This window comes from Eleutherodactylus coqui, chromosome 4 (genome assembly GCF_035609145.1).
Source record: "Eleutherodactylus coqui strain aEleCoq1 chromosome 4, aEleCoq1.hap1, whole genome shotgun sequence".
NCBI lineage: Eukaryota > Metazoa > Chordata > Amphibia > Anura > Eleutherodactylidae > Eleutherodactylus > Eleutherodactylus coqui.
In genome coordinates, this window is record NC_089840.1 from 211,917,233 (window position 1) to 211,933,103 (window position 15,871).

Genomic DNA, 15,871 nt, shown 5'->3' on the forward strand with positions numbered 1-15,871 from the left:
GTGTACATAGTATATGGGAGACTGAGGGGGGGGGGGTGTTCGTGTATATAACAAGTTCATATGCCATTGTTTTACATAAGTGAACATCATACACAGCAATTTCTTGATAAGTACTGGTTAGCAGAATTGTGCTGTTCAATTCGCAATAAGTATATATTAGGAAACTGCTGTGTATGCTAGTCCCATAAGTAGGAAAAAAAATTGTATTGGCATTTTTAGCTTGCTCAGCAAAAGTAACAAAAATAATAATAATTCTAATTTTCAACCAAATTGCTCAGCCGAACAGAAGCACCACTGATGTTACCAGTAGTCGATAAGGTGGTTAGCAGCTTGCAGCTTTTATAACACCAGTAGGACACAACACTTGCACGGTATTAATGATGTTTATATCACAATTCCCTCTATTTTTGTTACCCCGTTATGCTGACGCAGCAAAGTCATTCATTGCTTATAAGTTGCTTAAAGGGGTTGTCCCGCGCCGAAACGGGTTTTTTTTTTTTTCAACCCCCCCCCCCCCCCCCCCCGGTCGGCGCGAGACAACCCCGATGCAGGGAGGTAAAGAAAGCTTACCGGAGCGCTTACCTTAATCCCCGCGCTCCGGTGACTTCAATACTTACCGCTGAAGATGGCCGCCGGGATCTTCTGTGCGGTCCATTGCCGATTCCAGCCTCCTGATTGGCTGGAATCGGCACGTGACGGGGCGGAGCTACACGGAGCCTGCATTCTGCACGAGCGGCTCCATAGAAGACTGCAGAAGACCCGGACTGCGCAAGCGCGGCTAATTTGGCCATCGGAGGGCGAAAATTAGTCGGCTCCATGGGAACGAGGACGCTAGCAACGGAGCAGGTAAGTAAAAAACTTTTTATAACTTCTGTATGGCTCATAATTAATGCACAATGTATATTACAAAGTGCATTAATATGGCCATACAGAAGTGTATAGAGCCACTTGCTGCCGCGGGACAACCCCTTTAACCCCTTAAAGGGGTTGTCTCGCGGCAGCAGGTGGGGTTATACACTTCTGTATGGCCATATTAATGCACTTTGTAATGTACACTGTGCATTAAATATGAGCCATACAGAAGTTATTCACTTACATACAGTTGTGTGAATGCTTATTTTGTGCAGGACGTCCTGTAATTTCCATTTGTACTATTTTAGAATACATATCATTTTTGGATTGCTTTTCATTACATTTTTTCTTAGAGACCGTGCGACCAAAAAAAGCGCAATTCTGGCGTCCTTTTATTTTTTTCTGACAATGTGCACAGCGCAGGGTAAATAATGCATTACTTTGATAGATCGGACTTTTACAAACACGGCAATACCAAAATATGTATTTTTGGTTTTATTATTTAGATATTATAAAAATGACAAAGGTTTTTTGTTTTTTTTTAACTTATTACGTTTTTGTTTTTTTTTAGTCCCAATAGGGGGCAAGAATTTTCTGTGCTTTGATCACACCTGCAGTTTAATGTAATGCCGTAGCATTACATCATACCGCAATCTGACAAGCAGTCTATGAAGCCACGCCACAGGCATAGAAGGCCCCTTTTCGAAGGCTCCTGGCTGCCATGTCAATTGCACGGCAAGCAGCGATCTTATCGCGGGGGGGGGCAGCTGATCAGAGCTGTTCAGGGAGAGTTTCAGCTGTAAGAAACAGCCGATGTCCGCGTTGTATGGAGCGTGATCACTCTGCGATCTCTATTTATGCAAACCCCGAAGCTGCAGAATGTAAGTGTACTCCCTGCAGCATTAAGAGGTTAAACGGACTTACCACCTTTTTACACCCTTTCTGAGGGCAATACAAAGTAGTGACAGACACACTGATACGTCTGCTGTGTGGATCTGTGCAGTAGTTTGGGAGAAACTATCAGTAGCAACAAATGCATAGAGGACTACTTAAAAAATAGTCCTGGATATTCACCCCTGCCCTCCAGACACTGATTGACAGCAGTCTACCCATTACTGTGTACAGTGAGAGAGCTGCCAGTCATTTGCTGGAGGGCGGGGTGAGTGTGGCTAGGCTGCAGCTCATGAATATGCAAGACTAAGGGGTCATGTCCACGGGGAAAATAAGAATTAAAATCTGCAGCGTTTTTCCTGCACGTGGATCCGCGCCCCATGGGAATGCATTGACCACCAGCGGGTAGATAAATACCTGCGGATGGTAATTAAAAGTGAATTAAAAAATTTCTGGAGCATGAAAAAAATGGACATGCTCCATTTAGGTGCAGATCACAAGTGTGGGAGCTCATAGAGCACATAGCATAATTGATCTCCCGCATGAAAAATAAAAGGGCATCCGCAGCCCAAATCTGCGTTACAAATCCGCAGCGGACCTGATTTTCCCTGTGGACATGGGTCCTAATTCTGTGTCTGGCTGCTACTAATAAAATGCAAGTTTCTCCAAAACTACTGCACAGATCTGCAGCAGACATAATCCATGTGATAATTATACCGCTGTCAGAGAGGGGTACAAAAAGATGGTGACAAGAGTCTCTTAATTTGTTTCCAAGTAACTGATTAATCACTGCATTGTACTGAAAGAAAGGGAAGAAAGTTGTGTAACATTCTGGAAATGGTTTTTTTTTCTATTTGCTATGTAGCTATTAAGAAAATAAATAAATAAATGTACTTCTGAGGAACTTCATGGCTGGGTTCACACAGGGCGGAAATCCTGCACAGCAATTTTGCCCGCGGCTCTTAATCCCTGCAACAATCTCATCCACACTCTGCGGCCAAGCCGCATGGAAACAGACATGCAGCGCGGAATTTAAAACCGCGGCAAGTCAATTCTTTTCCACGACGACCTCTCTCCTCTCTATGGGGAAAAATAGCCGCAGCAGAATGCCGGCGACAAAGCTGCTCCAAAACCGGAGTTGAAAGGCGGCAAGTTTTGAAGCTGCACTTATCCCGTGGAAATGTTTTGGTTTTTCGGTGTGGTTATTCTGCGAGATTTCCACATGATTTCGGTCCCGTGTGACCCCAGCCTATAGGGACCAACCCAGTGAAATCCGAGATGAATCTTCCAAAATTCGCAGACATTCCCTTACCAAGCTCTACATGAACTTGTAAGTGAACGCCGTCACATGTCCATCGGAAACCACTTTCTATGACCCTGTAATATGTGGAATCACTGTGCATTACTAGAAATAGAGCTGACTGTATCCAGTAAAGGGAAGCCATAATGCCCGATGCTGGGATGCTCAGCCCCATCATATGAATGACTGCGGCTTCTATGAACAGATATATTTAGTCATTCTGATCTAAATGGGATTTTTACACCACATTACAAATGAGCAGCACAGCTGCCAGCGACTTACTGCAGACCTCCATGTAGATCGAGCCATCCGAATCTACCGCCTGTTAATTATGCATGCAAACTAACTAATTATTTCCTAGCGGACACTTTCCTCTGTTCGTGTTTGCTGTATCCCCAAAAATATTATGTGCATGTCAAGAAATCTAATATCCCAAGACACTGAAGGCTCTATTCTGCATCATGCCCCCCATTTTCTCCAAGTATAGGCTTTGGAGCAGGGGGGCAAAATATAAAAATTCTAATTATATATTATACATATATACTGTTTAAAAAAAGGAAAATAAAAAAATTACATATTTATAATTTATTCTTTTAACATTTTTTACAGTATATATGTATAATTTATAGTTAGAATTTCTATATTTTCAGCATAGCAGGTTTGAAAATGTTTAAGAAAAAAAATAGAGACAAATGCAATACATACAGCCTGATTTATGAAAAACTGTATAAAAGAAAAACTGTCTTTGTAGCCTGTAGCAACCAATTAGTGCTCAGCTTGGGGGATCTGCTGGTTGTTCTGTTATGAAAATAATCCTGTTCCCACATGGATGAGGCCGACAGGCTGCTGGTGATAGATCTGTTATTCTTGCCTTTATACAAAAGGCATAACTTGGGCTCCAATGAAAAACCTGTAGTAGAGCCTGCTATCTACCATGTGCAAGTTATAATACTGATGCCTTATTATGTGGCAGAGGGGTCCAGGACCCCATCAAACACAAGGACCCGTCTGCCACTGCAACACATGCACAACCTGTAGCTACACTCCTGCTATTGTACATAATGGCAATCATCAATGTGAATGGGATGAGGGTATAAATCGCACCAACAACTTATTGGAGTAATTAGAAATTAGTCTATATTTCCCTGGCCAACATGGGTTCTGCTGGTCTCACTGCATCCGTGAAGAAGTGACCTAACAAAAGGAAAAACACCAATAATCACAAACAGAGAAATAGAATAGAAGGAGGGAGAAGAACCTGCGGGAGTCCATGCTGCAGCGATATCAAGTGTGACACTTCGAGACATTGATAAGTCTGGAAGAACAGACTTTACATACATACGGAGCTGTCAAATTTTCATTTTACCTGAAGATGGGCTCTAATAGTTACTGCAGTTCTGCTCATATGTTAAATCGGACCACTTTGATGTTGAAGTGAGGAGGACAAAGCTGCAATACCCAGCACAGTTGGTACTAAATGCACAGCATGCAGAAGTACAAAACCGTGTAAAATGCCAAAGAGACCCCCCATCGAGCTAGAAGTGTCATCACAAAATCAGGTTTTTTTTCAATGCAGTTTTTGAAGTAAAACCATATGTGGGTCGTAAAAGAGAAAAATATAAAGCATGTTTACGATTTCACTTTTTTGTATCCACTCTTGGTTATCTGAACTAAACCTGCACATATGACTCACTAAGGATAAGGCATCAATACTGAAATCCCAGAAAACCCTTTTAACACTTTTTTACTTTATGAAGGAACCTGTGAGGCTTGCAATTTATGAGTCCCAAGACACTTTATGGCCCACCTCAATGCTGCCGACCATCTTCTAGAAACATCCAGACATGAAGGATGAGATATGGAGTGTGCTTACAATTCTAGAATGTACTAGAAAGAAGACAGCTCACCTGCTGAATGATCTTACAGTCTTTCGGAGCATTCTCTCTAGGAGGAACTTTACCGAACAGCTTCCACCCGGGAGCGCTCGCTGCTGGTGACTTGAGGTCCTTTGATCTTTTAGAAAAGAAGTTCCTGGAAGAAGAGGAAAGGAATATGTAATTTTTAAAGGCCTGCTTTCCTTATCAACAAAAGGATTCAACTATTCTGACACTTCCTCAGAGCTCAAATTGTAAAACATTAACAAGATACTTCACAATATATTTTACAGCAGTCATAAGGCAGCCAGAAAATCGGGTAAAAAAATACTAATTAAGGGGCTCCTGTCCACAGGCGTTGCAAAATCCCACGGCGGATCTCCGCCGCAGGAGCCGCCAGACGAATCTCCGCGGGCAGCCTATGTGACAGATAGGCTGACCGCAGAGAATTGCGGCAATTCGCAGCATGCTGTGAACTGCCGGGCCGCGAGCGGGGAATCGCAATGATTCTCGGCTTGTTGACAGGGGGCCTCTATGGAAAGTGTGCATTGCGTTCCCTGCGGCCGGATTATCGCCACGGGGAACACAATTCAAAAATGATACTTCTAGGCAGAACTGGACTAGGAACTTGGCATCTCACCAATGGCGCTAAGGCCAAATACCTGTAAAGTGCATTAAAAACTTGAAGAGTTCATCTGTCTTTTCATGTCATTCTGGCTGCTGTAACTCATTTCATGTATGACTAAATGAGCTTTAATTGTGCACCACTCTTTGAATCACCCTATATAAATCCTTGGGTTATATTCTCCTAGAAGATCTTAGCAATATTTTTTATTTTAAACAGGAAAAAAAAAAGTTATAAACTCAGATGATAGAGGGGCTGTCAATAAGCGATACCTCACAGCTGGACCAACCCCAGCAACAAGGCAGCTAATGTACCTGATCAATCGGTACCCAAGTTTTGGGGTTGCCGTCTTGAAGACACTAGTTACTGTGCAGGTACAAAAACAACACTTAAAATCAATCTGGCTTTTCATAGGTTACACTATTTTGTACGGTGTTTGTTTTCACTAAAGCTGGGATGCTCACTTGAGCCCATATGTTCTGCGGTATCAGGACGCCTGCAAAACAGCAGATGCTATCCTCCAGCATGCAGAAGCATCTTCAGCTGAAATTCATCATGGGAAATAGTCCCTTTAAAGGGACTGGTCAAGGTTAAAAAACATGGCCGCTGTCTTCCAAGAACAGCGCCACCCTTGCTTATGGGCTTCTGTGTGGTACTGCAGCTCCGCTCCATTGAAGTGACACCAGACAACCCACAGGCAAGGGTGGCATTTGGAAGAAAGCAGGCATGTTTTTATAATCCTGGACAACCAGAATTTAGCAATACTACATGACATTTCTGCCTGCAGCCAGTGTATCCCAAGGCTGCTTTCAAATCTGCGGTTGGGGTTCAGTTTTCTTTCTCCGTTCGGCTATTCCCCTGGCCGAACGTGTCCGCGCTTCATGACGAAACCGAATAGCGCCCAACGGACCCCATTGACTATAATGGGGTCCATTCGGTTTCCATTCAGCTGCACAGTATTTTACCGGGTCTGCGACGCAGTCTTCAGATGACTTCCAAGTGCTCCAAAGTGCTCATAAGGAGAACCTGTATTTAATTATACAGATCTAAATATTCAGCATGTCCCTTCCTCATCTTGGATAAGGCTGGGTAGCTAGAATTACTAGAGTAACAATTTAGTGATGTCTCATCTAAACTCCAAGACAACAAGTGTTTCATTAACAAGTTCTGGGCCACACTTAATAGAGCTGCAGTTCTTCTAAGAAACGTGTCATTAAAATGTAATGTTTTTCCTTTTGCTCTTTGCTGGAGAGTGGTATGTGTTTTCTTCCCAAATCCTTGTGATCTACCACAGCTATTTCCTCCAGGAGTCTGAGTGAAACCATGTGTCAAAACATCACCATCCCAAGAAGTTCTGCAGAAACTATGCAACGTGGAGACAAACCCAGAGCGGATCCTCACTGTTTCTTATTACTGGGGATTTAACTTGTCAGATCAGCCAATCAGTTTAGATTTTGGGCAAGATAAGGGTTCAGGGTGTACAACCCTCCCGCAGAGTAAAAGATGAGGGAACTGGTCAACAGTCTCGCAGTTTGTGACAGACCACTTTCCCCAGACAGGTGCATCAAGTGCCCAACTTTCTCATCAGTTGTGTCCAGGTCAGCGATAAAAGAAATGACCAGATGCAACTGAAAACGCCAAAAACGCTGAGGGCTTATTCACATGTTCATAAATTTTGTTCATGTGCGCAAAGAACTTCACACAGAACACAGACCCATAACAGCCAACTAGGCTATTCACATATGATTTCTCACATGGACCAATGTCACAGCACGCCCCACGCCGATTCGTTTTCATGGACAGGAATAACCCAATTATCACTATCGTCTATATTCATCTAAATAAGCTACAGAGCATAAATATACAGTCAGGCGGCTTAACGGTCATCTCCTTCATTATAACTGTGTGACAGGGACCTCTGATCATCAGCAATAACTGTGACAAGAGTTTCTCCCCCCCATCCCCTCCCCCTTCCTTGTATGACCAAGTCCATATATTACCACAAAGAGAAGTATGCCGACTGTTATCTCAATAAGTCAGCTTTTCAAAGCTAAATAAGAGGGGCTTCACATATGCGGTGGGGATTCCTCTTTTTTCCCGGGAAGCAGAAAAGAGGAATCCCCAAGGCCGAAAGGTTCTGTCCAGAAATGGAGCCAAACAGTTCCGGGCAGGTCCAATTAACTATAGTGGGATCTGCCTGCTTTCCGGAAAAAAGCTGCCCAGTTTTGGCACAGGCATGCAGCACTTTCTTTCTGTATTTTCAACCACATGTGATGGAACCTCTGGCCGGAGGATCTGACGCAGAAGTAAAACCTGGAGCCCAGTGTTTAGTTTTGGAGGGGAATTTTGAATGGGTACTACAATAATAACTTGTCCCTTTACTTTAGGCCCAATGCACATGGGCATATTTGCATTGCGGAATACGGAGCGGGCTTCCACCTCCAGATTCTACAGCAAATACTGCCCATAGCCATGCTATAGAAAATTGCCATGTCCACAAGTGGAAATCAGTTGCGATTTTCCGCTCGCAGAGGGAAAGCAATCGCAGCATGCTCTATTTCTGCGCGGAATCCGCATGGAAGCTGTCCAATTCGCGGCCTGTCCGCAGAGGTCACTGGACGGGCTGTGGAATCTGCGTCATCGCCCAGCGATGGCGCAGCGTTATCTGTACATCGCATGTGTGGCGGCCAGCACATCCACGTTACGGATAAAGAACACTGTGAACAGGTACAAAGGGGTCACTGGATCGGATTCTGCTGTGGGATCCTAAATGCGGAATCCGACCCAGCTGTGTGCATTCGGGGTTTTAAAGAAACAAACCAAAAAAAAAAAAAAACAATATTTTTGGAGCAAGAATTTCAGACTACTGAATTCAAGAGAAAGATCCATAGATGTAACAGGGTTTTTTCATCCCTTTTAAATAAGCATAAGTGATCCTTGTTTATAGATGGATCGGTAACATTAGCTGTAGTATATAGTAAGAGGAAACAAAGCCTCTGCTTTATCTCTAAGCACATAAACCAATAGGGATGTTCCTACTGATGTAACATCACTGAACCCCACCAAACCCTCTCCGCCTGCAGCACGTGAAAGAACTAAAGGTGCTTATAGACGGAACGATTCGCTCAAGAAATCCTTCAAACAAGGGAAGTGTGACCCAACGGCGAACAAGAATCGTTTGATTTTTTTTTGCCGTTCATTTTCCATAGGCACACGCTCAAAAACCATGGTTGGCTCGTTCACTTATCGTTCGGTATAGCCAGCGCTCGTTCAGTCCCTCTCATTCACTTATACAGCACATTAGAAAGACTGAACAATGTATCTACGCGAGCGAACGATGAGGTAGCTTACACCTTCATTAGCTTGTCTCATAGGACCCTACAACACTACAGTATTAGACAGCAGTTTCAGTCCCAGACCCCTCTGATAATGTCTGCCAGGCTATGAAAAGGGTTAAACTAAGACAGCCCTGTACCAGGCTCCAGAGTAGGAGAGGACACGTGCATAGGGCGCATTCTATAACACCATTTAACCTGCGGCGCCGGACAGGGAGACCCATCACAGCTCCAAATAGCAGCCAAAACGGTCACATCTGCATTCAATATTTCGCAAATGGAGACAAGATTTTTGAGTCCTGTCGCCATTTGTAACCTGCGCCGTTGCTGTACTAAAAATATCTATAGCCCCTAAATGCAGAAGCCAATCACACGGAGAGACATGCTGCATGTTTTTCAGCTTCAGAAAACATGCGATCAGCTAATAAGAGTGTTTGCTTGTTCTTCGGCAAGCCAAGTTAAGAGTGCACGATTGGTCACTGGCTTCAGACACTCCTCTACAAGCCTGTTTATCCTAAAAGGACATTAGTTACCGGGGTCTATAATTGAGTGAATGCAGTTTGGACACTGCAGGGGAAATGATCTACAAGCCACAATTTCCCCCCATCAAGGTTGAATCAAGCTAGGATTGGTTACAGAGTTGGCTTCAATGTAGAAAGCCCCTGTGATGGCCCCTTTTTATATAGTTTTGGGTTAAACAAACCATTCATAAATTCAGGCAGCAGCATTAAAACATAAGTGTATATTATATCCATGATGGAACATCCAGGGTAAGAAAACAATTATCCAATGATGCTTAGGTTACTCTGCAAGTCCACATACAACATGAATCACTGGACAGATCGTATTTTGACGCGGCTCGAGATGTCCTGCCAGTAGAGCCATCTGTTCAAATAAGGAGATGTCCTGCATAATCAACTTTTAATGAATGAGGCCAGTCAGGATATGACATCGGCAGATAGAAATGTACAGCCACGCCACAGGTTGTGCCACATGAAAAACATGTACAAAAGGCATTTTTGATAAAGCACAACATTTAGTCCTGGAAAACGCAGACTAAGAATTTAAAGGTGTGCTAAATCAAGATACATGGTTTATGAAATGGGGCAAAACCAGATAGAAGGGGCAATTATAACATATATGAAATTAAAGAACACCCAATTTCTCTGACCAAGAGGGGTGCACCAGTAGAGACTGCGGCTACAAAAGGTATTTAAAAGGGTCACTCCGGCGAAAACACATCTCTGCTCCCCTGACCTGATTGCCTGTCACACCCTGGAGGTCTTCTGTGTATTGTAGCCTCTTCCATGCAGTGCAGTCCCCTGTCTGATGCTTATCAGGCACCATCTCAATTGAGATTTTTTTTGTTTCATTTTCTCATCAATCCCATGATGCATCAGCACAGCATTAGGATATGCCATTCATTCCTGCTGGAGGGGACAATTTATTCTATAGTCACCCAAATAAGGTACAGACCATAAGTATACAGTCAGGAGGATGAGGTGTGATCTCCTCTATTATAACTGTGTGATAGGAGCTAAGTGATCATCAGCCCCTCTAGGGAGTTTCTGTGGTAGGGTTCATGCAACATCACACAGAGACTCATTTCAGATAGCATAACCCCAAGCAGATCTGGGCTGGTCAGAACTGAGATAACAGGATCATCTGGGGGGGGGGGGTTAGGAGTTTCAGATAGAAGTGTATATTTAAGGTAAGACTACATATATATTGGGGGGCTGATTACATAATCGATGAAAAAATAAAAATCGTTTCAGGACAACATTCTGTCCCAGGACCAGAGAAACCAGGGGTTACATTACGTGCTGTCTGCCAATCTGCTGGTCTTAGGTCCCATTTTTGGCCAACCCAGATGGCTAATACAATCTTCAGACTACTCAATTCCCATAGGAGCATTTGTGTTAGACTACCAATGCACTAGACCTGCTCTCTGATTGGTCAGCGCTGCTCAGTACTGGCCAATAAAAGAGCAGTGCAGAGTCAGATTTAGCTAGATAGAAAATTGCAACGGTCTTATTGGATGGCCAAAAATTGGGGCCGGACATCAGATGGTAGAGAGAACAAGTGCGGGTAATATATCCCTTGGCCTCTCTGCTCCCAGGACAGAGCTTTGACTTTAACCCCTTGAGTGGCGGGTTTCCTACCACCCTGTCGTGCCCACCAGGGCAGGTTTTTTAAATGGTCTAATCATTGAATTTCAACTAATTTTGCAGTTGCGTCTCAAGAGCCATAACTTTTTCATTTTTCCATTGACATGGCCATATAAGGGCTTGTTTTTTTGCGGGACAAGTTGTGTTTTTTTTTTTAAACAGGGGGGAGGAAAAAAAGAAATGGGGAAAAAAGAAAAAAAAGGGGCCATGTCATTAAGGGGTTAAATAATGCATTAACTTCCTTCTCTGGGTCATTACGACGCATGGATACCACGTGTGATTGTATTTTTGATTTTTTTACAAAGTAAAGGGAGACAAGTGTTTTTATTATTTTTTTTTATAATTTTTTAACTTTTTAAAAAAAAATTTTTTGTCCCTTTAGGGGACTTCCACAGGGACCCATCAGGACCCCTGATCACATTCCGGGGGTCTGATGGTGACAGCCCTTTACATGCTGCAGTGACAGCCCTTTACATGCTGCAGTCACAGACTGCAGCATGTAAGGGGTTAACACAGCAGAGATCAGAGGTTTTCTCTGATCTCTGCTGTAAGAGCTGGTACCTAGCTGTCCTCTGACAGCTAACAACCAGCTCTCCCTGCCACAGAGACCATGGGCTTGCTTCTGACAAGCCGATGGTCTCTATGGCAACCTGTAAACAAAGCAGGAGATTGCCGACATATCGGCAATATCTTCTGCTGGTTTTTCAAAGCCCTTGCTTTGTTCTCTGTGGGACTGTGCAGGCAGAGCACACTGTCACAGCTTGTGGCATTGTGCTCTGCAGCTCCCATAGTGATACATAGCCCGGAAATCTTCCGGGCTATGTTGCTATGAGCAGTGGAGCTCGTCCCGGAAATTTTCCGGGCGTGCCACTCAAGGGGTTAAAGAGACTGTCACCATGAATGAGGAGCACATCCAAAGCATCGCTAGCTCTACATAGTGCGGTCACTGACCAGGGTGAAGGCTTCAGCCAGTGCAAAACATCCCAACACAATCCCCATCAGATATCCCCTAACTTTATACCAGCTAGTCGTCTGACTAACGTCTGTATTAATGGAGGGTTCCCAACTTAGCTTTTAATAGTTGGGAACACCCAGTTCTCTGTCTCCGACCACCTGTCAAAAGCGGCTGACAGCTTCAGCGCAGCACTGTTTGCGTAGCTCTCATTAAAGTGGAGGACGAGAGCTGCGCAAACCGCGCTAAAGTGTTCGGCTGCTTTCGTTGTTACCGGCTACGAAAAGCCGAGATTGGAATACCCCTTTAAGGGAGAAAAAAAAAATAATAAAAAGTCAGTGTACTATGGTGAATAATTGTCCAAGCTACAATATAATTTATTATACACACACTTACGGAACGAAAGTCCGTCCCCGTTAAACTATTTCCCTTACCGTTATTTTGATGCCCATTTATAACTTATATCACTAGTAAACCAAAGGAAACATGCTCTATTTTACGGAGTATTTGCACACTGAAGGTCCCTATATAAGTCCATGCATGAAACACTACAGAATTCCGCCGGAGAGAAAAATCATACATCTGGAGCTCATTAAGACCAATTAGCCATTGCAATACGTGTGTCTGTTTTCCACATGAACATGCTTTGTGGGTGCAAAACGCACAGTAAACCACGTTGATGCGCGCACAAAAAAACATTGTACATTAAACAAAAAAAACATAGCACTCAGGCACACTAAAATACACTTCCACCATCTAATACATGTTGTGTGTTCCAACTCTCCCCTGAGGTTACATGTTGGGGAAAAGAAGGATGGGGCAAGTTGGATACCAGTATGCCTGATCGTTTTGTCTCTGCCTCTACTGAGAGCACTTGTACAATCAGCTAAGGCTAAGCATTACTAAGCTGAACTATTCATAGTTGCCCACCATCCTTTCCATTATATAATGTTAACGTGACTGGGCAGACCGCTCGCCTCCTGAACTGCTTACTGCTGTGTTTATTGGAATTAGAGCAGACCTCTATGAAAATATTGGCTATAACTTGCAGTTCATCTAAAGCCCTGCTCGCTCTACGATTAGGTGTCCAGGGGGCAGTCCAATCAGTAATTGGTAGTCTTCCCTGTATAACTGTGCATACAGCTAGCTGTCAATCACTAAGGTGGCCTGCCCACTGGACTCCTAGCATAGAGAGATCAGAGCTTTAGTCGGCAGAACCAGCAGTCTACGGTGGAGCCAGACAATTCTCTAATGTGTATAGGAATGGCTTAACCCCTTGAGTGGCGGGTTTCCTACCACCCTGTCGTGCCCACCAGGGCAGGTTTTTTAAAATGGTCTAATTATTGAATTTCAACTAGTTTTGCAGTTGCGTCTCAAGAGCCATAACTTTTTCATTTTTCCATTGACATGGCCATATGAGGGCTTGTTTTTTGCGGGACAAGTTGTGATTTTTTAAACAGGGGGGAGGAAAAAAAGAAATGGGGAAAAAAGAAAAAAGGGGCCATGTCATTAAGGGGTTAAATAATGTATTAACTTCCTTCTCTGGGTCATTACGACGCACATGGATACCACATGTGTGATTGTATTTTTTATTTTTTACAAAGTAAAGGGAGACAAGTGTTTTTTTTATTTTTTTAATAATTTTTTTACTTTTTTTTTTTAAACTTTTTAAATTTTTTTTATTTTTTTTTGTCCCTTTAGGGGACTTCCACAGGGACCCATCAGGACCCCTGATCACATTCCAGGGGTCCGATGGTGACAGCCCTTTACATGCTGCAGTGACAGCCCTTTACATGCTGCAGTCACATAGACTGCAGCATGTAAAGGGTTAACACAGCAGAGATCGGAGGTTTTCTCTGATCTTTGCTGTAAGAGCTAGTACCTAGCTGTCCTCTGACAGCTAACAACCAGCTCTCCCTGCCACAGAGACCATCGGCTTGCTTCTGACAAGCCGATGGTCTCTATGGCAACCTGTAAACAAACCAGGAGGTTGCCGATATGTCGGCAATATCTTCTGCTGGTTTTTCAAAGCCCTTGCTTTGTTCTCTGTGGGACTGTGCAGGCAGAGCACAGTGCCACAGCTTGTGGCATTGTGCTCTGCAGCTCCCATAGTGATACATAGCCCGGAAATCTTCCGGGCTATGTTGCTATGAGCAGTGGAGCTCGTCACGGAACTTTTCCGGGCGTGCCACTCAAGGGGTTAAAGGGGTTGTCCCGTGGCAGCAAGTGGGTCTATACACTTCTGTATGGCCATATTAATGCACTTTGTAATGTACATTGTGCTTTAATTATGAGCCATACAGAAGTTATAAAAAGTTTTTCACTTACCTGCTCCGTTGCTAGCGTCCTCGTCTCCATGGTTGCCGTCTAATTTTCGCCGTCTAATGGCCAAATTAGACGCGCTTGCGCAGTCCGGGTCTTCTTATCTTCTCAATGGGGCTCCGTGTAGCTCCGCCCCGTCACGTGCCGATTTCAGCCAATCAGGAGGCTGGAATCGGCAATGGACCGCACAGAAGCCCTGCGGTCCACGGAGGGAGAAGATGCCGGCGGCCATCTTCACCGGGTAAGTAAGAAGTCACCGGAGCGCGGGGATTCAGGTAAGCGCTGTCCGGTGATCTTTTTTAATGAGAACAACAATCAGAAGAGCAATTGTTCGACAGTTGTTGCAGGTGTTTGGATACCTTAAAGGGATTCTATCCGGCCCCTTTAACTGCTTGAACAGGTATAGTGACAGGCACTCTGATTTCAGCAGCCTGTCACTTGTACAGATTGCTTTAGTGGTTTTTCAAATCTGACTTTTGAAAATTTGCAGGGCCGGACTAGAGGAGTCCAGTGACGCTCATACATATTCCTAGATGCGCACTCTCCCCCCGCCATCCTTCTCCCGCTTGATGCCGATTGGCAGATCTCTCTATGTGCGCAGTAACACAGACCAAAGGAAAGATTTGCATAACCACTAAAGGCAATAAGTGAATGAGCCAACGATTATTTTTAGGCTGGCTGAAAGCGAGCAAACGAAAAGTGAACGATTGTCGTTGGCTTGCGTTTAAACCGAACAATATCGTTCACTTTTGCTTGTTTGAACGATAATAGTTACGTCTAAAACACAGCTTAAGTAAATCCCTTTCACAGGGTCAGTTGTGCCGTAAAAACTAACATCAGCTGATACTAAGCTCTCCCTGCTTGTCCCCCGCCGCCGTCTCCAGTCTCAGAGGTGACATCTTTACAGCCTCCAGTCAGCCTGAGCCATCTACAAACACACCGCTGCAGCCAATGACAGAGCTCGGTGATGATCACGGAGCGCTGTCATTGGCTGCAGCAGAAGGTTTACAGGACGTCACAGGCTGCTTGTAAACAAACCCAGCGGAGATCGGAGCTGACAAGCGGGAAGTATCTCTTGAATTATTTTACAGCATGGGGACCCGCTGAGAGGGCTTTAACTGAAAAACCCCTTTAAAGGGTATCAACATTAACCCTTTCCAATCCAGTCTGACCTCTCAAGACATTATGATTTAAGGCTGTACAGCTCTAAGGTTCTCTTACTGTATATTGCCAGCTTCTCTGCTGTCGGAGCCTATCCAACGTGTCACCTCATGCAGTATTGGCTTTAGCCAGCATATAGCGCTGTTGTATAACAGCAGAAAAAGAGTAAGCCCCCTAGGAAAACCAGAAAACAAATTGGATTGGAAGGGGGTAAAAGCTATAAGTCACTAAAGTGATTGCTGGCAAAATAAATGGTTACGGCCTCAGTTTAACTGTGAAGACCCCCACATTGTATGCATTCTGTTGCTCAGAGATCCTCTTAAGCGATATGTATACACGGAAAACCACATTTTCTGTTTTTGATCAATTCATATAAAATAAAAATGGAAAT

General features: G+C 44.0%; 1 protein-coding gene across 2 annotated transcripts in view; it reads right to left on the reverse strand.

Annotated features, from left to right (window-relative positions):
* Positions 1-15,871, reverse strand: part of TBC1D12 (TBC1 domain family member 12) — an 85,717-nt gene that overhangs the window by 45,114 nt on the left and 24,732 nt on the right. For both annotated transcript variants that reach the window (XM_066600706.1, XM_066600705.1), the window contains exon 2: positions 4,951-5,074. In XM_066600706.1, coding sequence (XP_066456803.1) covers positions 4,951-5,074 — 124 coding nt within the window. The remainder of the gene's footprint in view (positions 1-4,950; positions 5,075-15,871) is intronic.